Raw genomic sequence first — 26,714 nt, 5'->3', positions numbered from 1 at the left:
GTAGGAGGTGGTACCGCCTAGTGTCATCCCGAAAATTGAGGATAAGACACTTTTTGGCTCTATTTTTTATGTTATTGGGGTCTATAAATACTCCACTCTTTCCTGCATGAAAAGGCACCAAAGTATGAACAAAAGTCTTAAGATTTTGAGTTATAAAAGTATTAAAAAAGTGCTAAGTGTCCTCTTCCTTCTTTAGCTTTGTGATCATTCTAAGAGAGATGTGAGGCTTATAAAGGATATCTCCTAAACTTGTAAAAAGGATAAAGAGTTGTAAGATGATAGTTGGTCTTCGCTCATTGAAGGAGGATCGTTAGTGTACGCTAGTGGCCTCGACGGAAGAGGAATCGGGAGTAGACGTAGGTCATGATGACCGAACCACTATAAATTTGGTGTGCACTCTCTTTCTGCTCTTCTTTACTATTGTTCTTTATTTTAATTGCTTATTACATTTACTTCGAGTGAAGCATACTTTCGATATCATTTTCGATACGGGTTTCATCAAATCAAGCTTTTCCAAATCATTGAAGTTTTTTAGTGTAAGTACTAATTCACGCCCCCCCCCCTCTCTTAGTGCTGATTTCAGTCTTAACAATTGGTATCAGAGTCAAGTTTTTCTTGTTTGGTTTAACATCCAAGAGAAATGACTTTTTTTGGCAATCATGAAGGCCTTTCTATCACTCATTCTCCTATGTTCAATAAAACGAACTACATGTATTGAAAAACTAGAATGAGAATTTTCTTGCTTTCTATGGATTTTGAATTGTGAAATAGTGTTGAAAGCGGTTTTGAGAAGTCTTCTAAACTAATGAACGAATAGAATGATTTGGAAAAGAAGACTTTCTCCTTGAATGTTAAAGCGATGAATGCTTTGTTTTGTGCTCTTGATAAAAACGAATTTAATTGGGTTTCTACGTGTGAAACTACACATGATATTTGACACACTCGAAGTCACATACGAAGGCACAAGTAGGGTTAAAGAGTTAAAAATTAATCTTTTGGTTCATAGCTATGAGTTGTTTCATATGAAACCAAGCGAGATCATTGGAGACAAGTACACCCATTTTACGGATGTCGTTAATGGTCTAAAAGCACTTGGTAAAAGTTTTTCTGATTTTGAACTTGTTAACAAGATATTAAGATCTCTTCCAAAAAGTTGGGATCCTAAAGTAACGACAATACAAGAAGCAAAGGACCTAAATAACTTTCTACTTGAAGAACTTATCGGGTCCTTGATGACCTATGAAATGACGTAGCACATGATGAACTTCCAAAGAACAGGAAAAACATGACACTTAGAACCAAAGAAGGCCACTTGGGTGAAAACTTAAGTGATGATGATGATGACGACGACTTGGCACTCGAAGGTTTAAAAAATTCTTAAAAAGGAACAAAACAAAACAAGACACTAAGAACAAAAGTGAACTAAAAAAGGATCAAATAATTTGCTATGAATACAAGAAGCCGAGACACTTCAAAAATGAATGTCCCCAAGTGAAAAAGAAGCTACCAAAGAAAAAGAAGGTGCTCAAAGTAACTTGGGACAATTCAAGTGCATCCGAAGACGAGGAGCCAATCAACAAAGATTAAGTTACAAATTACGCTCTAATAGCGCTCAATGATGAGGTAAGTGATTCAATCGAATCTCGTTTAGCTTATGATGATTTACTTATAGCTTTTAATGATTTATATGATGAATGTAAGTTAGTTGGTAAAAAATATAAGTTAAAAAAGGAGCATGCTTCTCTTGTTAGTGAATTTGATAGATTAAAAAATGAGCATGATGATAGTGTGTTAGCTACTTGCACTAAGTGTGAAGATATAGATTTACTTAAGAAAGAAAACATTTTACTATAAGAAATATTAGAAAATTTTAAAATATGTAATAAATCTCTAAATATAATCCTTGCTAATAAGGGTTATGTTCATAGAAAGGAAGGAATTGACTTTGTGAGTAACACTCAACAAAAGCCAACAATCTTCGTTAAAAGATCTACATTACATGTCTCACCTAGAGAAAAATATAATTTTTATGAAAAATATGATAATTTTGCCTACAAATATCCATTTAAAAGGTATAGTCCACATAAATTCGTTTGGGTTCCTAAAGGAACCATAAATCACTCAATGATAGGTAGATCTATTTATGAGGGACTCAAAGTTAAAAGGGTACTTAAAAGAAAATATAATTTCTTGTAGATTTATTTACAATCACAAGCTAGGAGCAAGAGATGGTACCTTAATAATGGATGCTCAAAGCACATGTCACCTTCGAAGACAACAACAAAGGAAAAATTATTGGTAAAAGAAATATATATAACAAATCAAACATTTTGATTGAAAATGTTTTATTAGTAGATGGTTTAAAACATAACTTGCTAAGCATTAGTCAATTGTGTGATAAAGGTTATAACATCAAATTTGAATCTAATACCTTTATTATAGAAATACTATACATAAATAGATCTTTGATTGCCTTAAGGATCAACAATGTCTATTTGATCTTGATGAGTTTTGTGATGAAAATTGCTTTTCAGTTTTAAATGATGACGCATGGCTTTGATATAGAAGATTAAGCCATGCAAGTATGAAACTAATTTCATAAATTACAACTAAAGAACTAGTAAGAGGTATGTCTAAAAATAAATTTGTCAAAGATAAAGTTTGTAATGCATGACAACTAAGAAAATAAATAAAAAGTAGTTTCAAATCAAAAAATTAAATAAGCACCTCTAAACTACTATAATTGATCCATATGGGTTTATTTGGACCAATTGATACAACAAGCCTAGAAGATAGTAAATATGCCTTTGTAATTGTTGATGATTATCGTATATACACTTGGACATACTTCTTGACATTATAAAAGTGATTGCTTTAAATATTTTTTGAAATTTTATAAATTAGTTCAAAATAAAAAGGGTTTTATGATTGCCTCTATTCAAAGTGATCATGGTGGTGACGTTTAAAACTATGATTTTAAAAACTTTTGTGTTTTAAATGGGTATAACCATAACTTTTTTACTCCAAGAAACCCTCAATAAAATAGAGTTATTAAGAGAAAAAATAGGAGTTTTCAAGAAATGACAAGAACCATGCTTAATGAACATAGCCTACCCAAATATTTTTGGGCCGAAGCCGTTAACACAACATACTATGTCATGAATAAGGTTCTTGTAAGACCATTAGTTTCCAAAACTCCCTATGAATTATGAAACAACAAAAAACTCAATATTTCATATTTTAAAGTTTTCGGTTACAAATGTTTTATTTTAAATGAAAAAGATGCCTTAGAAAATTTTGATATAAAATCCGATAAAGGCATTTTTCTTAGTTATTCCTTTGTCTAAATATTTTTGTATCTTTAATAAAAGAACTTTGGTTATAGAGGAATCTATTCATGTTGCTTTTAGTGAGCTTCCTGAATTTAAGAAAAATGATTTTGATGATGATTTTAATTTTGATGCTTTAAATTTGAAGGAACACTCTCCTCTCCCAAGCAACTTGGATGCATCTTCTTCCAAAGAATCCTTATCTAAGTATTGGAAATATGTAGATGCTCATCCTTAGGAGCTAATCATTGGAGATACATCAAAAGATGTTCAAACTTGCTCTTCATTTAAGAATTTTTATGCTAATGCAGCCTTCTTGTTTAAATTGAACCTAAAAGCATTGACAAAGCCCTAAAATATTATCCATGGGTCTTTGTAATGCATAAGGAATTAAATTAATTTGAGAGAAATGAGGTGTGGAAGCTTGTTCCTAGACCTAGTGATAATATAGTAATTGGTACTAAATGGGTCATTAGAAACAAACAAGATGAACTTGGTATCATGTTTAGAAACAAGGCTAGATTAATGGCCAAAAGTTTCAACTAAGAAGAATGTATCAATTATGAAGAAACATGTGCTCTTATGACCATACTTGAAGCCATAAGGATTCTCCTTGCCTATGCTAGTTGTAATAATTTGAAGTTATTTCAAATGGATGTTAAAAGTGCTTTTCTAAATAACTTTATTTCCGAAGATGTTTATGTTGAACAACCACTTGGATTTGAGAATGATATTTTTTCGAATCATGTGTTTAAGTTGTATAAGGCTCTATATGGTTTGAAACAAGCCCCAAGGGCTTGGTACAAGAGACTTAGTTCTTTTCTAATTAAGTATGATTTTTTGAAAGGCAAAGTTGATACCATATTGTTTATTAAATATTTTAAAAATAATTTTCTTATCTTTCAAATTTATGTTGATGATATTATTTTTGGTTCTATAAATGAGTCTTTATGTGAATATTTTGCTAAAAGTATGAACCAAGAATTCAAAATGAGTATAATGGGCGAATTAACTTTTTTCTTATGATTGTAAATTAAGCAACTAAGTGATGAAATTTTTGTTCGTCAAACTAACTATACTTTAGATATATTAAAATGGTTCAATGTGGATAGTTCTAAGGCTATTAACACACCAATGAGCACTTCCACAAAGTTGGATATGGACCATGATGGAGAAAATTTTGATCAAAAGATTTATGGGCGTATGATAGGTAGTTTACTATATTTCACCGCAATTAGACCAGACATTATATTTAGTGTTGGATTATGAACTCATAATATAGGATTATGGTATCCAAATTTTAAAAAAATTAAATTAATTGCTTATGTCGATGTAGATTTTACTGAATGTAGAGTAGATAGAAAAAGCAGCTATGCGACTACTCCGTAGCCTCTAGACGACATAGGGGAATCCAATCCTTTGGACATATCTATCCTTAGTTACCGTGTATCTATAGTCCCTCATTCATCTAATACCTTAGAGACCGTATACCGAGCATGGTATTATCAAGCTCATATAATTTCTACTCAAGTCTCGCTCTAATCGGATTCTCCCAAAGAACACTTTCTCTCTCACATGTCCCAAATAGTTGGTTGGAGATCCAATACCCAATATAACGGGATCAATTAAGGTTAAGTTGATAGAGGGCCTCTACAAATAGAAGGGAACCAAAGGGCCATGAGCTAGGTTCCTTTTGGCTGTCACCTCCTATTCTCCTCTCTCCCTCTCCTCCTCAACTTGCAGCCCCTATTTGGGAGGTGTGGACAGCAAGAAGGGACAGCCCCTTTTTTATTGTGTGGTGCGTGCACCAAGGAGGATTGTGCTGTGATTTGAGGAGCGTCTTCGCAGCCCATGCCGTGTGGATTACCACTAGAGAGGAGGACAGTTGACCTCCTTCATCCTCTCCCACAAATCTGTAGGTTTTTAGAGATATACGATCTCACTATGTAACATATCTTTCTTATATACGTAATTTTTGGTTTCGCGGGTCTTTGCGGACCAATTTTTATATGACGATGAGACCTTCTTTTCTACGAGAAATTCTGAAATTTTTATTTTTTATTCTTCCATGCACATGTGATGTTGCCCTATATTTCCCTACACAGCCTAAGCGGTGGTACCACCTGTGAGTTAGAAAGTACGGATTGTACTTTTTTATGCTCCAATTTGAGGTGAAACTTTTGCTCTTTTTGAGCAAAACTTTTTGTATTCTAGAAATTTGATAGCAATGAGAAGACAAATCACAATAGCTAACTTAATGTAAGGAGTGCAAATACTTCGGGTGCTTTAGAAGTATGAGCAAAGAGTAGGTAAAGACTAGTAACCAGCTTGATGTATGTAGTATAACTATCGAGAAGACAAGTAAAATCGAGTAACTTTTGCCTTCTTAACTCTTAAGATAATTGATGAAACTAAATACCTTAGTTCTCATATTTAACCAACAGAAGAGCTCTACATATATTTAGAAAATGGAAGATAATAATTGTTAAATCCTTACCGATGTTAATCGATGCTATCGAGAGTAGATTATCTATTTTATTTACCAACAAAATATCAATAAAAAATAAAAGTGATATGAACCTACTTAGAGATGACAACTGGGAGCCAAGAAACGTATTGTAACTGAAGTAGAAGATTAAAGATTCAGCAAAGGCGAGGAGACGTAGCATTCGCAAAAGCTTCAACAAGGATGTTAAAGGAATAAGTGAGTGATAATAACACGAACAAAGTTGTAAATAATGTGTTCGATGTAATGCTCTTATATATCCATGTCTTTCGGTTTTGTTCATGTTTTGCACAACATGTAGAGGGCTTATAGTAGATTTGACAACCCTATTTTGATTGGCTTTTATGGTCGTTTCAAGCTTGTAAGCATAAGCTATATGTAGTCATTGCACAGAGGTAAAACTACCCAGAAACAAACCATCTAAGTAGTCATTTTGACAGTTTTGCTAACTTCATAGAGTGGTACGAAGTGTCAACCAGCACAATACTTAGGAGCTACACGGGTGGTACATGATTGGATGGGGTTTTGGGATAGTGTTTAGGGTTTATTCATTATCTTGTTCCACAACAATGTCATATGGGTACTTATGGGGATTTTTAATCGTGACGGATCATCTTGGACCCTTTGTTACATGATTATTAAGAGTTTGTGAAGTCTATATTCATAATTTGCTAAAATGATTACTTATGGATCCCGAATTAAATATTTTTTCTAATTTTTTTATTTTTAAAGGATCCTAAGAAATTTTGAAGAGATTAATCTGCACATAAGGATACTGTAGGATTTAGAAAAACTGTAATAATAGACTAATTCTTTCGATGCATTATCATGACTGTCCTGACCTGCACCTGCAATGAGAATTATATGCTTGTCATATTGTTGATACTATCATACTGTAAATCTCATATTTATTTATCACAGTGGTAATAGACTGGTTGTACTGAGTCTTCTCCCTCGTTTTTTAGATACAAAAGTTCGTGTAACCAATCTCTAATGGTCTTGACATGACTGGGAGACATCTTTTTTCAGACTGTGATCGAAGCTATATATTTTAAGTCAGAACGACGTGGGAACCATTGGATATAGTCATTGGAGTATTTAAATGAGTATTATTATTATTATTATTATTATTATTATTATTATTATTATTATTATTACTACTACTAAATAAAGTTATTCTTATTATTAATAAGAAATTCTTATTATTGAAATGGCAACTGTATCAAATGGAAACGGAATAATAGGTGAATTTTTTTTCTCGTAGCAAGTAATAGGTAAATTTTAATCTCGAAATAGTAAGTAATTTGTAACCTCTTGTCTTCTCATGATATTGCATCCGGTTGTAGATTGGTCGATTATTATCTTCAGCTTATAACAACGATGACTATCTTTATAGAATATTTGGTTCCCAAAAAACACAAACTTGAATGCTTTTGAACTTGCATGGATCTCAATTAAGAGATCGAAATCCGTTTTAAGTAGGTCGGATAATTCGAAGATAAAAAAAAATTCGGCATGCTACTATATTATCATAATCTTTAATATAACGGGTCACATTTTGTCATGTGGACATTCAGTGTTTTATTTATTATAACTTCCAAATAGATCGAGTAAAACAACCCGACACGAACTATATATCGGGCCACCAAATAGTAAGCTTGTTCCATAACCGAGCGTAGATCTCTCCGTTCTTCCTCGCTTCTCTTCGAGCGATCCCCATCTCGATCCATCCTTCCTTCGATGGCGGGGCTTTCTCTTCGCTGCGGGGACTGCGGAGCCCTCCTCAAGAGCGTGGAGGAGGCGCAGGAGCACGCGGAGCTCACCAAACACTCCAACTTCTCCGAATCCACCGAAGCGGTCCTCAATCTAGTTTGCGCCACCTGCGGCAAGCCCTGCCGGTCGAGAACTGTACGGATTCCCTCCAAATCTTCGATTCTTCTTCCTTCTTGCTTGATTGAATTAGCTTTTATTTCACCTGTTTTCGCGCTGTGGAGAAAGCTGTTAACTTGGTGTCGTTTGGGGTTCGAAGGAGACCGATTTGCACACCAAGCGCACCGGACATGCAGATTTCGATGACAGGACTTTGGAGGCTGCGAAGCCCATCGAGTTGGAGGCCGCCCCGAAGGCTGCTGCGGCATCGGGGGAGAGCGCCGGTGATGAGAGCAGCCAGCCTGAAGGTGATTATCGATTTTTTTTCCCCTGAGTTTCAGTTCGATGGATTTTGTTGGAACTTCGTTGAATTTTAACTTCAGAATAAGTTCCTTGCCTTCTTTATGAAATCTGATTATAAGTCATACTTGACTCCGGGTTATGATCAGGGGATGTCTTGTTGTCTGTTGTGGTTCTGTGTATTCACATTTAGATATTTTTTTGTTCCATATTACCGAGATGGGCTTGTGCGGCTTTTTAGCTGGCACAAAGTAATAGTTATGTAAAGCTAATCACCCTGGACCTGTTTATGATTTTGGTAAGACCCTAAAGTCTTATTGTAAAAGAAGGAAGAGAAAGGGATGATCGCTTCGAGAGGATCGTCTTCCTTGATCACTTTGAGAGGATCGACCTCCTAGGGTTTGTCAAAAAACTGAATAGTATTTTTCATAGATAATCGAAAAGAAGCAGTTACATCCCTATTTATAGAGTTCCGACTTCAACAGACTTAATAAATATGCAGAAAATAAAAGGATCCTAATAATTCCGCCCTCTTCAATTCCGCCTTGTCCTCAAGGCTGAGCAGTATCAAATTCTGGAAACTTCTCCTTTAGTGTGCTGTAGGACTCCCAAGTGGCATCTTCCTTTGATAAGTTGGTCCATCACACCGGCACTTTAGTTACAGGATGTCTGCGATACATTACAACTCGTCGATCAAGTATGGCTTGTGGTTGCGCTTGAACTTCTCTAGTAGTAGAAGTGTCCAGCAAATGGCGCTGCACTATTGCTTCTTCACCCATCTTCCTCTTAAGGCATGAAACATGAAAGATTGGATGTATTTTAGAGCTAGCAGGCAAATCCAAGCGGTAGGCAACTGGTCCAATGCAGTCTAATACCTTATAAGGCCCAAAAAACCGAGGAGACAACTTTATGGAAGATCGGACCTTTATGGAAGTTTACTTGTAGGTTTGAAGACGAAGGAAAACCCAATCACCCATAGTAAATTCTCGTTGACTTCGGTGTTTATCAGCTTGTTGTTTCATTCGTGCTTGTGCGATTATGAGGTTATCATTTAAAAGCTGAATAATCTTGTTTCTATCCATCAATTCCTTGTCCACTTGATCAACTTTAGAAGAACCGGGTATATATTTTGTAATTGTGGGCGGGGGTTGACCATCAACTGCTTCAAATTGAGTCATTTTAATAGAAGAATGGTAAGAGGTATTATACCACCACTCCGCTCAGGGAAGCCACATTCCTTCGGCTTGTCGCTAGTAAAGCATCGGAGGTAATTTTTTAGCCACTTGTTTACCACTTCAGTTTGCCCATCTGTTTGTGGATGATAAGCAGTGCTCATATTCAGTTGAGTACCCTGTAAACGGAAAAGTTCTATCCAGAAGGAGCTAGTAAAAACCTTATCTATGTCACTAACAATGGAACGGGGACTCCCATGCAGTTTAGTTATGTTTTCCACAAAAATACGAGCAACACTTGCAGCAGTATAAGGATGTCGTAAAGCATAGAAATAAGCATACTTTGTAAGCCTATCCACGACTACAAGTATAGTACTTTTTCCTTGAGATGGTGGGAGTCCGTCAATGAAATCCATAGATATGTCGGTCCAAGTAGCATCAGGAATAGGGAGTGGCTGTAGTAAGCCTGGGGTGGCTACTGTCTCACTTTTGTGACGTTGGCAAACATCACATTCTGCCACAAATTTCTTAATGAAATTTTTCATACCTTTCCAGTAAAAAAGTTGTCGAACTCGCTTATAAGTGCGGAGAAATCTCGAGTGACTAGCAATAGGTGATGAATGAAACTCCTTCAGAATTATCGCCTGGCAAGAAGAATGTGGGGCAACCACTATTCGGCCTTTATAGCGCAAGTCCACCAAATCTCAACTATAATTTGGGATAGAACCTGGGGCTTCTTCTAATTTTTTTGTGATATTTTGGATCTCAGGATTATCTGACCATTCCCTTCTGATAACTTCCAAAGTTTCACAAATAGGAATAAAAACAGCTACTAGTTCAGCTTGTTCTGGAAGGCGTGAGAGGGCATCTGCTACTAAATTCTCGCTCCTCTTTTTATAAACGATCTCATAATCGAATCCCAATAGCTTTGTGACCCATTTCTGCTGCTCTAAAGAATAAATCTTTTGCTCTAGAAAATATTTGAGGCTTTTGTGATCAGTGCGCATTTGAAACCGCCGACCAATTAGGTAGGGTCTCCATTTTGTGATTGCATGTATTATGGCTAGCATCTCTTTGTCATAAATGGCTAACCTCAAATAGGAAGGGGAAAGAGCCTTACTAGCATAAGCGATAGGCTGACCTTCCTGCATTAATACAGCCCCTATTCCAGCTCCAGAAGCATCAGATTCAATCACAAACAACTTATTAAAATCGGGTAGAGCAAGCACTGGTGTAGTAGTCATTGCAATTTTCAAAAAATGAAATGCCTGAGTTGCCTCTTTTGACCATCTGAATGCATCTTTCTTCAGAAGTGACGTCAAGGGGGCACTGATTTTATCATAATTCTTCACAAACTTTCGATAATAGCTCGTTAGTCCCAAGAACCCCCCTAAGGCTTTGATTGACTTTGGAATTGGCCAGTCTATCATCACTTGGATTTTTGAAGGATCAATTGCAACACCCTTTTGAGATATGATATGGCCGAGGTACTCAACCTCAGGTTGCCCAAAACTGCACTTGGACTTCTTGACAAAAAGATCATGCTCACGAAGAATATTAAAGACAATTCGTAAGTGTAATAAATGACTTTCTAGGGAAGGACTATATATTAAAATATCATCAAAGAAAACCAGAACAAACTTGCGGAGATGAGCCCGAAATATATCATTCATTAAACTCTGGAAGGTAGAGGGCGCATTGGTTAACCCAAAAGGCATTACTAGAAACTCATAATGGTCGTTATGTGTCCCGAAGGCAGTTTTCTGAACATCACTTTCATGTACTCTGATTTGATGATAGCCCGATCGTAGGTCCAATTTAATGAAGACCTGAGCTCGTCCCAATTCATCCAATAGTTCATCCACTATTGGAATAGGATATTTATCTTTCACTATAATGTTGTTGAGTGCTCGATAGTCGACACACATCTGCCATGAGCCATCCTTCTTTCTGACCAGTAAGACTGGGGAGGAATATGGGCTAACACTAGCTCGTATAACTCCTGTTTTGAGCATCTCTGTGACAATCCTCTCTATCTCTGCCTTTTGGAAATGTGGATATCTATAGGGTCGGACGTTGGTTGGTGCCTTCCCGGGTAATAGTGGGATCCGATGATCATGACATCTAAGAGGTGGAAGTCCGTGTGGCTCTGCAAATATATCTGCAAACTCTGTTAGCAATGATTTAATATTTCCAATCGGGATGTTCATTGTCGTTTCCATTTCAATGTTCTGCAATTGCACTAAGAATCCGGTGTGTCTTCAGGAGGACTCGCTCCATCCGATGGCTAGTGATAGTTGTAACCTTACCTCCGTGTCTTCCTTTGAGAGTCACCTGCTTTCCATTAATAAAGAACTTCATAATTAGTTTAGAAAAAATCCAGGAGACGTCAACTAGGGTTGATAACCATTCAATTCCGAGCACCACTTCATAGTCTTCCAAGGGTAATAAAACAAAATCGACAAGTAACTCTTGGCCTTGCAAAGTCAGTTTTATCTTTGAGCACTTACTGTCACAGGTTAAAATTCATCCATCGGCGATCTTGATTTCAAATTTGTCACAACATTCAATGTGGTAAGCTAATTGAGCTGTAACCTTCCTATCCATAAAATTATTAGTGCTACCCGTATCAATCAAAACAGTGACAGGCTGGTGTTTTAGAGTTCTCCCAATTTTCATAGTTTGTGGATTAGAGTAGCCAACCAATGCATGCACTGTATGTATAATGGCTTCAACATTTTCATGATCGGAATCTGACACTTCTGCTTTCGGTTCCTCCTCGATCGGTTCAATTATCAAACGTCTTCCTTGTTTGCATCGGTGCTTCTTACTCCACTTTTCATCGCAATGTCAGCACAAACCCTTCGCTAACCGTTCTTTGAGTTTGTCTCGGGTTAGTTTGCGAGTGTTATAATTTCGATTGGGAGTAGATGAGGTGGGTTGCCTGCTAATCACATGTTTATTGACACCTCTGTTTCGACGATATTCCACGCTGATTTTTTCCTCCTGCAGGCGTGCAAATGAAATCGCAGCCATCATAGTATGGGGTTGACGAGTCTTAACCTCACACCGGATCTCTGGAATAAGCCCTTCAATAAATGTACCCAGAAGTTGTCGTTCTGATCAATTTCTAGCTTGGTTTGACAATCTTTCAAACCTACTCTGATATTCCAACACTGTAGAAGTCTGACGAATTTTGGCAAGCTGACCATCAACATTCTCATATTCGAATAGGCCAAAGTGAACAAGAAGCCATCTTTTGAACTGCTCCCACGAAGGAACTCCGTGGCAAGTTTCGTACCAATCGTGCCACTGGATTGCGTCTCCATCGAGCTAGATTGAGGCCACTTCTACCTTGGCTTCTTCTGGGGTTCTGTGAAAACGAAAAAAAATTTTCGCCCTAGAGATCCAACTAGTCGGATCCCTATCTTCCCATCGTGGAAATTCTACCCTAATGCATGGGTAGTGTGCATCACTATCCTGGGCCCCTTTTCTTGTATCTCCCAATCTATTCAACGTAGAACTTGAGCTCTCATCTTGTTGAAACCCTTTAAAGTGCTCCAGTAGGCTCTTTTTGAAATCATGAAGGGTTTCTTATAGCCGATTCTCAATTATGGTTTCCAACGCTTCCATTAGTCAATTCTCAATTCTGGTTCCCAACGCTTCCATTTGTGCTTTCATTGAGTTATCAGCACTCATTGCGTACGACTGCAAATTGGTAATCCCCAGTTCTTGTTTCTGATGTCTAGTCAAGGGTATCCGCACTGTGGCTGCGAAGCTGCCGAGGAAACGGACGCCAAGGACAGTGCTACGGTCGCTGCGAGGAGGAAGAGGTGCTGCCCTGTGTTTTAGTCGCTGTGTGAGATGAGAGCGTCAGGGGCTGGAAGGCGACGACTGCAACTGTTGTGACTCACGGGAGCGATCGCCGAATATTCAGGTTGAGGCTGCGATGATGGCAACCAGCAGCGGAGGCAGAGCAAGCGAGAGGCAACGTTGAAGTGGCCGGGGTTGAGGTTGTAGTGGAGAATAGGAATCGACGGTGGTACTGCGGGAATAAGGGCAATCGGTGATTTGCCCTGTTTCTATCACCAGAGCAAGGGGGAGGCTGTGAGGATCACGGTTGGGCGGCGAGCGGCGTCGTCACTGGCTGGGCAGTAGCAGCGACAGTGGTGGCAGTTGGCGTTCGCAGCAGCAAGGGGACCTGCGATTGTGGCGTGGTTGGAAACAAGGGCAGCAGAGGTGAGTTGCTCGTGATTGCTCTGTTTCAGTTATAAAGGATGTAGAGCAAGGGGGAGCGGTGGTTGGGAGGCGAGCGGCAGTCGTCGCACTGGCAGCGATGGTGGGTCGATTGGGAGGCGACGACGCTCGAGGGGAAGAGAAGTGCTGGAGGAGGCGCGGCTGGAAACAAGGGCAGCAGCGGTGAGTTGCCCTGTTTCGGTCGCCGTGAGGAGGGAGGCAACCGGCAGCTGCGACTACGACTCGGGGGGGGGCATGGTGGCAGGGCAGTTAGGGTAGCGTCGCCGACAGTATCAGCGACGAAGGGGTGGTATGCTGGTTGGGAAACGGCGCCGGCGATCCTTCTCGCTCGAGCGAGATGGGAAAGCGAGGAGGAGAGGTCGTTGGCCAGGGGGGGGGGGGGTAGCGGCGGCGATGGTTGATCGGCCGGAAAGCAATGGCGGATGTGGGAAGGAGGCAACGAGGGTCGCGGTAGGGTGCGGCCTGCCGGGGAGCAAGGGCGGCGGTGGGGGAGAAGGGAAGCAGGGGACCCTTCTCGGTGGCCGTTGGCTTATCCTTTTTTTTTTATGATAGCTACGACAATACTGCAGCGATAACGCCAAGGATCGCTGCTCTGATACCAAATGGTAAGACCCTAAAGTCTTATCGTAAAAGAAGGAAGAGAAAGGGATGATCGCTTCGAGGGGATCAGCCTCCTAGGGTTTGTCAAAAGACTAAATAGTATTTTTCATAGATAACTGAAAAGAAGTAGTTACATCCCTATTTATAGAGTTCCGACTTCAACAGACTTAATAAATGCACAGAAAATAAAAGGAAAATGAAAGGATCCTAACAGATTTACCAAATCATCAGCTACTAAAGAATATAATCTGAGATATTGGAAGTTATGGTGCAATTGTTTTAATTATTTTTTTATTGTTATTCTTTTGTGACCCTATGATGAACCATTGCCTTGTAAGATGGTAAAGTTTTTTGCATAGCAACAAGTGACTATGGCTCCTGCTTAACAAAAATAATGTGAAAAGATCTAACCAAGATCAATAAATAGGATAGAGAAACAATTGTATGAATTGCATGGCACCTAAAAAGAATTCCTTATAAGTTGCCAAAGATGTCAGTCTCCACTTGCCATTTGCAACCACCCTTGGACTTGATTGCTGGGAATACCTGCAAAGTCGATAGGAATTAGACAACAGGTAGAGGGACGAGTGAGCATAACAAGTGGCACATGAAGGGAAGAAGAAGGTTACAGACTTCAATTAAGGAGAAGATTCAATGCCAATAGAATCATTTCATAGTTTAGATTGTATGAAACAATACCCCCTATATAGTATAGATGGAGAAATGTTCACTGATTGGTTAAAATACATCTAGGTTTAGAGTTATTGTCCTTTGAATTGTCCTATACTTCTGGGGCAACTTGGTATTTATTTAGAGATTTGTCACGATGTCTGGAGAGTAATTATGGCTACCTACTGTTGGAATTGTAGCCCATGATGAGGGTTGCTAACTTAGGACAAAAGAAAAGGAAAAACTAGAACTCACATAAAATCAGGAAAATAGTAGTTTGGCTATAACCTCTTGGACCATAACTTCAAGTGAACCTGATGCTGCTTGTGATTGAATCAAATGTTTCTTGTTTATCCTTGTCAGAAACACAAGTGGGTTTCTCCATCTGGGAAAAAGGGAAAGTTCCATAACTGGATATGTGGTTATGGTGGGACAAAATTCAGAACTTAGAAGACCAGTCAAAAACCGCCAGAAATGGAGAAAGCTAGTTAGAGTAGTACATTTTTGTTCTTCCAAATTTGTTCAGATGGCATATTTTGTTGGAAAATAAAATTCCTGGTCTTCTATGCTTATTTGAAACATGAGCCATGTTTGTTTGAACCCTTTCATGAAAGACTAGAGATTGCTATCTTTAGTAAATTCTTTCATTGAAAATGTTATTCATTTATCTTTTATAATTTCTTGTTAAGGACTTCTAGTAAAGAACAGCTAGTTTTCTGCTTCATTATCATAGTGATCGCAGCCAGGGATTCCCATGCCAATTGGCATGCACTGGCATGGATCCAAATATAGCATGCTAGAAGCATTATTGTTAATTCCTCTTAATGTCTCTCAGTGTAGAACTGTTGTTTTTAGGTGAGGGCACAATTTTAGAATGATTTTTCTTAGTAGTTTTAAGGAACATCTTTTCCAAGTGGTGGCTAAATTTTAAGTTGGACTATAGTTGTGCTTGAGTTGCCCTTTCCAAGTTGCACTTGTGCAATCTGAGAGTACAACCATTTGAGCAGGTGTAATTTTGCCTTAGCTTATGATTTTGATTGTTAATGCTTGACCAACAATTTTTTTTCCCTCATTACTATTGGCACTATTTCATACTTTCCTCAACTATTGATGTTCATATTGTTAGTGATGCCCTATGCTGGTTATTACCATGGTCTGCAGTACCGACCTGTACCGCCCAGTACTACAGTACTCGGCACACCTGAGTATACCGCTTGGTATACCGTACCGTACCGGTACCGAGCCCAAGTCGAAACACCGGTATGGTACGGTATTGCAAACCTTGGTTAGTACTATCTTTTTTCGGAAGAGGTAGTGGCACTCAGTACTCAGTAGTCAGTACAAGTGATATGTCATTCTAATGCTTGAAGACAGATTTTTTTCACCATCCTGATCATCTTTAAGTCCAGACCAGCCCAAGCTAGTTGCTTAAACCTAGTTGAGTTGGGACAGGTCAATTTGGTTTATTTGAAGAAGGGATAAGGTTCTTTTTTGGATTTTGTTTCATCTTTTCCATTAGAATGCTATCAACAACAAATGGAAGCATCAGAATGGGGAGTCCTTGGCCACCAGAAACAAGGAGTCTTTGGCCAAAACAATGTAGATTGTCTTATTCCATTTCTTCCCTTCTTAATTTTTTTTTTCTTTTGTTGCTCTGCTGCCATCGGCTTGCTTTTTCTGATATGAGGCAGATGACATGTTCTCCAACAGCTAACTAATTTGGAGGTGTTCCACAATACTGTGTTCCTCAACCCTTTCTTTATGTAGTCACCAATATTAGTATCTCATCTTAATGTTTCTATCTAGGGGTAAAACCAAAAATGTTCCAGAACAATAGACAAAGTGGAAAATTCAATTCCAATCTGGGTATAGGAGGTGAACTTTTGGCCAGTAAGGGGTATTTAGAGTTGTTTTGAGAAAGCAGTATGCTTTCCTAACTTGTCTCTGGGCCTGGGGTATCAATTGGTACAGCTGTGTTCATGTGCCTGGATGTGGAACAGTGCACCTATCAATGCATAACATTGTTTATTTTATCTTTATCTTTTGACTCATGCAAGTGGCTTCATATTTCTAATGTCCCATATTCTCTTATCTTGATGCTACCATAACCATGCTAGTTACTTGTTGGTTATACTTAAGAAACTATTTGTTGTTCTTAATGCCTATTTCTATTTTCTTTTCTGTTGTCTACAGATTTGACACATGTTCCTGCAATTTTACGACATTTATACCTTTCTAACTGGTTGTTTAATTCTTTCTGATATATGTACCATTTAGAGATGGTTGTCCCAGAAGTTGACAGCGATCTGCTTGGACAACTTGAATCAATGGGATTTCCTACAGCCCGTGCAACTAGAGCACTTCACTATTCTGGTACAATTTTGTGCAAAACTAGTTAATGGTTACATCTTTGGAATTTTGTTGTTTTTGAGAATATTGGTTATTTTTCAATTTTTCTGTGGTACTAAAAGGGGTCTGCTTCTTGCTTGCTTCATCATACTGCAATCATGATGTATACCTGGTTTCTTGAATTTTGAAAACATAGAATTCATGATATTTTACTTTTTGCTTGATAATTGATCAGAACTTGAGTTTTTTCATAGTCTGTAACTAATAAACTGTGCTTTTGGATTCTTGTTTTATCATCGTGTTTATCCATTTAATTGATCACTAACAAGACTCGGAATGTATCATGGTTATCAAAATATTGAACACTGGTATATTCTCTTTTGTGTCAAAACTGTTCTGTTACCACGTCTTCTTATTTGATCTCATAGTATATCAAAAAGAGCCACAGCCTTATCCATTGTGCTAATCTTCTTGCACTTGTTCACTTGCCTGTAGTATCTTGCAAGCAAGTCAAATAACATCAGTCTATGCATACGAATTCGCTGATGGTATCTACTCAATTTTTTTGTTACCAAATATTTTATAGTGCAGAAGAGTAATTTGTTATGTCTTCATGATCTTAAAATGATGTTAACGAGACCACTACACTGTGAACTCTGCCTGCATGTACAAATAGCATTGTCCACAAAAAACAGTGGAATATGGTCTTTAGGTTCCTGGTGGCCCACGTGCATCATTTGTTAGAACAATATGAGTATTGTTCTTGTTTAACCTAACACCTAAGCGTAAGGATCAATGACTTCAAATAATTGGGAATGTCTCCATTAGTATTATTATTTTGTTGAGATTTTAAACATCAGGCTTTATTCTGTTTTAGGTAATAGCAGTATTGAGGCTGCAATAAACTGGGTTGCAGAACATGAAGATGATCCTGATATTGATCAGATGCCTTTGGTATGATAACATTTCCTCATGATCATGGGCATTGTGGATATTAACTTGGATTTGCTTTCTTGGTGCAATTACATTATTTTCTGAATTACTTCATGCTTTAAAGAGCAAAATTTAAAAACATTATCTCATCTTGATTCTCTGTTTTTACTAAAATAGTGATGAGAAAGAGTAATTCCCTCCAAAACAGTATATGTTAATCATGCAACAATTTAGCTTTGACATTTATGAAATGTAAGCTTTCAGATATATTTGTGCATGTGATTTTATATGTGACACTAATTTGAATCAATTTTCTGGGTAGGCCAGAAAACATGTTTTGGTTTAGGCAAAGCCATGTTGAGTACATAAGGCATCTTTGGTTGCATGAGAAAAATATTTTTCCTTGAGAAACTCTTTTTAATATTTGTGCATGTGATTTTATATGTGACACTAAGTTGAATCAATTTTCTGGGTAGGCCAGAAAACATGTTTTGGTTTAGGCAAAGCCATGTTGAGTACATGAGGCATCTTTGGTTGCATGAGAAAAATATTTTTCCTTGAGAAACTCTTTTTAATGATTGTTTAAAAGGGAAGCAAAATAAATCTGAAAATTGTTTTTAGAATCCTTGCAAAAAGTTAATTTTTAATTTTGAATTTTTCTTCCTTTAGAAAATGAATAGATTTCTTCATATCCTCCTTTCTATAGCTTTTGAACATATATTTCTAAAAGAAGCAAATTTTACTCTCTATTGAATTCACAATTCGGGACATTGTTTATCAAGGAGTAAGCTTACTGTAGGAAATTTACTGGGAGATAAACTGATTGGTACGACTACCAAGTTGTAGTGGACAGTAATCCTACTGCCTGGTATTGGTACTGGCATCTTCGTTTTGTTTGTCAAAACCCTGATTCCTTCTATTTTCCTCTTTTCTCTCTGCCTCCTACTCTGCCTATGCCTGACCGGTCTTGCTGTCTTGTCCTCACATCGTCGCCATCTCCTTGCATCATTGCTGTTTCCTCCTTCGATATGTGTGGCGATCTTCTCCTTACATCACCACTGCCCACTTGTCCTTCAATACATGTTGTTGTTGCCTCGCCATCACTTTGTCATCCCCTTTTCTCCATCGGTACAGGTCACTGCTGCCTACTTGTCCTTCGTTATCACAGCTGCCTCGTTCAGTGTGTGTGGCCTCCTCATCCTCCTCTCTCTCTCACACACACAATTCCCACCCAAGATTGGTATTGGATTTGGGCCGAGATCAAAACCTTTATCTAAAGTTTCTAAACAACTGGTTTTTGTGTTTCGTGGAAAAGGTTTCCAGAGGCAGATCCTTTTTGCATTTTTCTATGTAACCAACTTGATCCTGGTGAAAACTGTGAACACATTTAGTTTCAGGACTGACAGTTGGGCTTTATGGCTGTGAAAAACTGGAATTAGAAGGCCATTATCTGAGGTCTAAGGTGGATAGTTTTAGTGTTGTTATGGTGGCTAATCTAGGAGTCAATTTGATGGGCAAAATACACAATGTACATATATCTCGTGCCTTGCACTAACAATATAATTTATTTTGTTTTGCCTCAAAAAAAAATTATGTGATTAGTGCAATCTCATGCACTGCATTTGTTCTTTTTGTTTGGATATGAACTTTGCTCTTTGAATAGGATTGTTTTGCCTATGGATATACTGAAATGAGAAATTATTGCAATTTAACAGCCATTTAGCAGTTTTAGTTTTTATTTAACATAGCTGAGAACAGGGACCACTCCTAGATCATTGTGACTTTGTATATCTTTAATTTGAAAAATATAGAGTAACAAGCATGTCTTCCAAAATGTCTGTGCTTATTTGTTGATGTAATCTCAGATTCCCAAAGACAAAATGACTGAAGCCAACAAACCTTCTTTGACTCCTGAGGAAATAAAGATGAAAGCGGAGGAGCTTCGGTTTGTATACATATTTTGTTTCATATGCTTTATCCAGAAATCTTCTGCATCGAAATTATCTGTCACTGTGAAGTGAAACAAAAGGTCTTTAAGATGCATAAAACTTGGTATGGTCCATTCTGGATTATGTTGACGGTCTATTTTTTAGTGATTTAAGCCTTATTGCCTTTGTTTCCAGATCTGGTTGGACCATACCACCATTACTTTTATTTAACATGTCATGCCTACTTTGTGAACATATTTACCAAGTTGTAATCATTGGGAGAGCTTCAAAATGGTCTGAATCATGGTCTTAAATACTGCCTGGACTGGCGTATTGGGTTGTATTTAATATTTATTGGTCCAGTGGCGAACCGACATATGGACCAATACCTTCTATTCATTCTTTTGTTTTTTAGTGTTAAATAGCATCACTGCCCATCCTTCTCTCTCTCTCTCTCTCTCTCTCTCTCTCTCCTGCCTATCTCTTTTGCTCCCTCTCTGTCTCACAATGGTGACCACTGCCCATTGCTACTGGCCCACTTGCCCATTGCCTGGCCATGTCAGCCGGCCCACGTTCTCTTCCTCTTCCTCCTTTAAGTCTATGTCATCCTCTTCTTCTCCTTTTCCTTCTCCTCCTTTCCCCTTCTCGGTATTGTGGCATGTATCAACATACCATTTGTTGGTATGAAAAAACATATATTGGTCCAACCAGTGATTGGTATGAGTCTCAGGTACCCTTTTCCCTTATCGGTTGCATGGTGTTAGAGAACCATGTGTTGATATGAACAAAACCTATATGGTTTTGACCAATGGCCCATATGAGTATGGTACCTGAGATTTTGAAACTTGGTTTGAATATGCATCTATAGTACAAAAGGAGTTAGATCATAGCCTGGCTACCTACAGCCAAAGACTACAGGTTTTGAATCAATGGGGAGCTGAGGCTGCCTCAATTTTATTTTCTGTACCTACTGTTGGGATAGTTTAATGAGGTAGCTCTAACTAAAAGATACAAAAGGATTATATATCTTATGGGAACCAAGAGTTTAGTAGTTAGTTTGTCTACATTCCCCTGGAAGTCGTCCTTTAGTCTCTTCCTCAATTTCAACCCATGAAGATCAATCTTTCCTTCTTTGTCTGTTAAGCACTCTAATATACCTGGACTTGGGTTACACTGCATTCGTCATTGCCGTTTAAATAAGAACAAGAATGCTCACCTTGCAATGTTTTAATCTGAATGACACCAAATAATATATTTGGATTTGGATCAATCGTTCATAGAGGAGCATGATATATAAGTACATTGAAGACAGTGGGAATTAATTATCACTTTGAAGATGACCTGGTCCCTGAAGCCTACATTTGCAGCAGTCTTTAGCATAGGCTGCGATAGAACAAACATGATGATTTTTATGATCCTATATTCAAAATCATTTTGAAGGGCTTTATGATTCTTATTCCTCGCAAATGCTACTTTATCAGTAAACTTGCTCAACCTCCCTGATGGGCATGTCCTTGTCATTGGAATATGTTTAAGTGTTAACAAGGCCCTCCTTATTCCATCATAACTTCTTGCTCTTTGCTATCTATGATCTTCTCCCTATCCATACTATCATCATCCCCATCCCCGAATTTTCTATCAGCCACGTTGCTCTCATCTCCCCTGTCTTCCATAGTAGCTGTTTAATTGCACCATTCTCTGAGACAAAACCACATTTGTAATTGGTACAGTCTCCTTTAGGAAAATGTATATCAATTAAATTTCTTCCATATCCATGCTAAATAAACACATGAAATGAGCATCTGTGTAGAAAGTTTATATTTGCTTGGAGGCCACATGTCTCACGAGATATCATAAGACACTGTTTAATGAACAATAGGTTAGTTGATAGTTGATATGATGCTAATACTGGTCCGTGCACGCAGAAGAAAATATTGAAAATAGTTTGATATGTTTATATTGATACAGTTCCCGATAATAACAGCGTGCAGTTCCCCATAATAACAACATGTATCATGCAGTATGCTCAATGCATTGCTGCATTTAATACCTTGGTGAAATTGTTATCTCTTTTTATTGTGTTTTGACTGAATGAATTTTGAAAAGGTTGATTCGCACTTGACATGGTTTCTTAGTTTGCAAGTTTGGTTATTCTGGCACATGATATAGATGATCATGATCTTACAAGGTTAACGGTCTTGATTAATATATTTGAGCTGCTGTTTTGGATGATTTAGTGGAGCGGTCAAATTAGATATAGAATAAGTTATTATGGCTTTATTATTCTCCACTTTTTACTGTAGCTATGACTGATGGATCTTGAATAAATTGATTTGCACTTGGTATGTTTTCTTTTATTGACAAACTTTTCTATACCAGCACATGACTTTAGATGATCACAATCTTGCAAGGTGAATAGGACTTCTGTTGATAAATATGTTCACACATGGCCTTGTTATGCTCTTTTCGCTTTATTAGGCAGTTGATTTTACATGACAAAATTGGATTATATCTGTTATACAGGCTTGCAGGTTTTTTATCCCATTTTGGTCTACACCTGCCACGGGTCAATTTTTTTTGTTCTGACCAAGCCTATATCAGTGATCTTTAAACATAAACACTCAAACTTTTTAGTGTTTGCTTTGTTCAGTACTTCCATTTAAAACTTTATCCAATTATAAAAAGTTTCATATGTTCATTATTTATCACATTTTCAAACATTTTTCACAATAACATTTAAGCTTGCGTGATCTCCCCATTGGATTCTTATAGTAGTGTTATGCATCACATGTGACTCAATCTGTTCCTAAGAGGATAAACAAGCTTTCTTCTTTTATCATATTGTGGTTGTTACCCTGCTTACCTTGAATTAGATATCATTTTGTTTTTCATGTACAACAGTAACTTTGAAACCTGCTTAACATAGACATGAACTCTTTGCTGAAATAAAGATATTCTTATATCTAATACTTCAAAATGATAAGATGGTCAACTATGCCCTAGAGGTTAAGACCTGGGCTAAAAGGATAGAGAACATAATTCATGGACCTGAAGTTTTGAATCTTCCTTTTTCTTTATCAGGCCTCAGCATTCAGGGTTAGCTGGTTGTTCATGCTTGCATAAAGGTCTTAAGTTTCGTATTAAGATTCACTGATACTGTCTCAGGTCATCAGTGTCATCATATTCTTTTGCAGGAAACTTTTCTATTGCAGTTATCTGGTTCATGTAGTTGCTTTTCTTAATATGCAAACATCATCTTCCCTTGCTCTTGACTTCCATGTTTACAATTACAAGTTAGGACAAGCTCTCATGATCACTTATAGTTGTGATTATATATTTTTTATTACCTTTTTGTGCTTACAGAGAACGTGCTCGTAAGAAGAAAGAAGAAGAAGAAAGAAAAACGGAAAGAGAAAGGGAAAAGGTATCAACCATCCAATTGTCTCTAGACATTTTTTCTTTGAGTCCATAAAAACATCATATTGTAAATGTTCTAAAGGTTCTTGAGTAAACCAAGTAATTGTACCTAAAGAATTGATTGCTTGGTTAATAATCTTGTTCAAGCTTTCAGGTGTACCCTATTGGCCTATTCTTTGGTTCCACCTTAAGTTTTTCTGAATAGAAGTCCAAGTGCTTTATCTTGAGTTTATGTAATTTTAATGCATTGCTATCTAATTGAGAAATAACTTATCTTGAGTCAGCTAGGCTTTTGTCTATCCCAAGCTTATATCGTCCATGTTGGGAATATGATCTTCAACTTACTACCATCATTTGGGTCTGTACAACATGAGAGGAAACCGTTGGGTCAGTCTAAAATTGAAATCCCAAAGAAAGTTGTGGGATTTTCATAGTGTTGGAATCATGTGGCAATGACCTTAGGGATCCTAATGGAGGAGGTTATAATATTCCAGCAGTCTGAATTTGGAAATAAGTGAGATTAGTGTATTTGGCTTGAATGTTTCATTACAGTTTTAAAATACTGTGTTAAATTAGTATGTTCTGTGTCTTGAATCAACTGCTGCACTGAACTGATCTAGAAAAGTGACTGCAGTTTAATAATTAATCTGTTTGCTTCTTCTCTGTAGGAGAGAATACGTATTGGTAAAGAGCTCCTGGAAGCCAAACGTATTGAGGAGGAAAATGAAAGAAAAAGGTTCATCTCAGTCTAACTTCTGTTACATGTATTAGTGTTAATTAATTTGTTTTAATAGTGGTAGCATTTGCAGTATCAGTCTTTCTCTAGTTCTTTTTGGTTAAGAACTGCAATCTTCTTTTTTGCAGAATTTTGGCATTACGGAAAGCAGAGAAAGAGGAAGAACAAAGAGCAAGAGAAAAGATCCGTCAGAAACTAGAGGAAGATAAGGTCCTTGAAGTCTTGCCATGCTCTTCCTTGGTCATAGTATTAGTTTTTGTAGAACATAGACTCTAAAAGTTTTTATATTCTTAAAATTTTAGTAGTTCTATTCATTGCCATTATGAATTATTTGTCTTGCGGTTTGTACCTTTAACAGATAATTTGAAAATTTTCCTATGCCGATGATTGTTATCTTCAAACCAAAGTGACACAATAGTAAAAGGTTTACTATTTGGTTTTTTGGTTATAATATTATATGTTCAATTATCAGTGTCCATTTTTGTTTCTTTCTATCTGTTAAATATCCTTGTGTCTTCTTGGTGCAAAGTTTCACTCTTTTTGCATCCATCACCTTTCAGTAACTTTTTTTATGTTACGCAAGAATTTAATGTCATCATGTTGATCTCTGACAAACCAATTGACAGAAAAAATTACTAGTTAAGGTACTTTATCATATGTCATATGATTGGTGCAAGTAAGAAAGATCTGATTTCATAACTTTGGATTTTGAAGAGCTCGGTGTGTTAATGGTGATGAGAAGTACTTTGTTAAATCTATTAATTGCATTGAGTGATCACTCTCTTATGTAGTAATGTGCATGCACCTCACTGTAGATGATTTTTTCTAACCAATGTACTTTTCATTATCAAAATGCAAGGTTTCCTATACATTTATTATACTAATGTGTTTGATAAAAATGGGTCATGGACCAAAGTTACCTATGGTGTGCCTCGCAAAGAATTATTTTATTTTATTTTATTCATGATAGAGGCTAGGTTGCATACAGATCAGTGCAGATATGTCATGATAAAAATTGCAATGAAATAGGTAGCTGTAAGAGTTGGATTTGACTACTTGATACTGAATGTGCCAGCACTTGCTAAGCACATCCGTCGATTTAGTGTAGTGGGATCGTTGTTGATATGTATGTTTGCTTTTCCATTAGCATTGAATTTTGAAATTGCGGTACAAGTGTGATAAGAAATTTCATTGCAGGCAGAGAGAAGGCGGAAGCTTGGATTGCCACCTGAAGACCCTGTGTCTTCAAAACCGAGCGCAGCTCCAGAGGAGCAAAAGAAGGCATTGATTATTTCAAATAAATTTGTCTATAGTGTCTTAACCAAGTAAAATATTTATGATAATTATTGGTGTAAAAATTTTATTTATCAGAGTGCTTACTGTATGATGCAGAGCTTTTTACCTGTCAAGCCTGCTACAAAGGCTGAGCGCATGAGAGATTGTTTGCGTTCCCTCAAACAACATCACAAGGTATTGTCTCGAATTAGTTAGCATTTATGAGCTTTGTGCACAACATTTTGATGGTCGGCTGAAAGTTTAGCGCTCACATAAGAAATTGCGGAAATCTGTACCGCTGTATGATTTAGCTTCCTTCCAAAGTATCTTCGGTTTGTTAGCAAATTAAATTTAGTCCTTTATCATGCTTTCTTGCATTATGGAATATGCTGCTTATTTCAATCTTACTGCATCAGATTCTTCTGCTACATATTTCATGATTGTCATCACCCAGAAGGGTCCACTGATAAGTGAATACAATAATGCAAGTTCATCATGATTAGCTCATCACATCTAGATTCTAGACCACCGTGCTTATCATAGCCATTTCTAGTTCCATGACAGTTTTGCAGCATCTGTTAAATTTGTCATGTTATATGTACCTCATCTTTTGGTTTCACGTTTGGTAGGAGGAGGATGCTAAAGTCAAAAGAGCTTTTCAAACACTGCTCACATACGTCGGCAATGTGGCAAAAAATCCAAATGAGGAGAAATTCAGAAAGATCCGGCTAAATAATCCAACATTTCAGGTGATGGATAAAATTAAATGACACGTTTCTTCGTTTCTTGGATAAAATGAATCATTATTGCCTTCCCATCTATGAAACAGGATAGAGTGGGAGGTTTGCATGGAGGGGTAGAATTCCTCGAGCTATGTGGATTCGAAAAACTTGAAGATGGCGAATTTTTGTTTCTACCTAGAGACAAAGTGGACATGGCGGTGCTGAATTCTGCAGGATCGGAGCTGAATTCTGCTATAGCAAATCCCTTCTTTGGAGTTCTCTAAATGGAACCATTTTGCTTCATGATCCTAACTGGGGAGAGGGACCAAAATGTATAGAGGAACTGAGTGCACCACATCACTGAAATCTTTTCCTCGAGAGGAAAATGAAGGATCTGGCCAAACAGAGAACTTTCTTTTCAGATTCCTTGCCTTTGTTCTGTTGTTGATCTTGGAAGGACTGCTCAAATTCATGTTTGAAGATTAAGGATTGACAAGATGACTTTATTACTGCCTGTTGGATTGAGCTTATTCTAAGCTTTGCTTGGGGACTACTACTGCCACAATGTTGTTCAAAATCATCAAGGGAGTCGCTTTTTCTTTTCACTATAAGAAGATATGTCCAAAACCATGAAACATAGGCTGGTCAAGAT

The 26,714-nt window shown here is 37.4% G+C and overlaps 1 protein-coding gene across 1 annotated transcript; it reads left to right on the top strand.

The window, feature by feature from the left end:
* The first annotated feature begins 7,495 nt into the window (after nt 1-7,495).
* On the top strand, nt 7,496-26,576 carry LOC135615187 (uncharacterized). Its single transcript, XM_065113353.1, has 12 exons — nt 7,496-7,743; nt 7,865-8,012; nt 16,980-17,075; nt 17,929-18,005; nt 19,850-19,929; nt 23,276-23,336; nt 23,998-24,065; nt 24,194-24,275; nt 25,263-25,346; nt 25,458-25,535; nt 25,970-26,089; nt 26,170-26,576. The coding sequence occupies exons 1-12, from the start codon at nt 7,576-7,578 to the stop codon at nt 26,344-26,346; spliced, it is 1,239 nt and encodes a 412-aa protein (XP_064969425.1). The 5' UTR covers nt 7,496-7,575; the 3' UTR covers nt 26,347-26,576.
* The last annotated feature ends 138 nt before the right edge of the window (nt 26,577-26,714 follow it).

Source organism: Musa acuminata, chromosome BXJ2-6, assembly GCF_036884655.1.
Source record: "Musa acuminata AAA Group cultivar baxijiao chromosome BXJ2-6, Cavendish_Baxijiao_AAA, whole genome shotgun sequence".
Taxonomy (NCBI): domain Eukaryota; kingdom Viridiplantae; phylum Streptophyta; class Magnoliopsida; order Zingiberales; family Musaceae; genus Musa; species Musa acuminata.
Note: the sequence above shows the minus strand (reverse complement) of the source record. Positions and strands in the feature narration are given on the sequence as shown.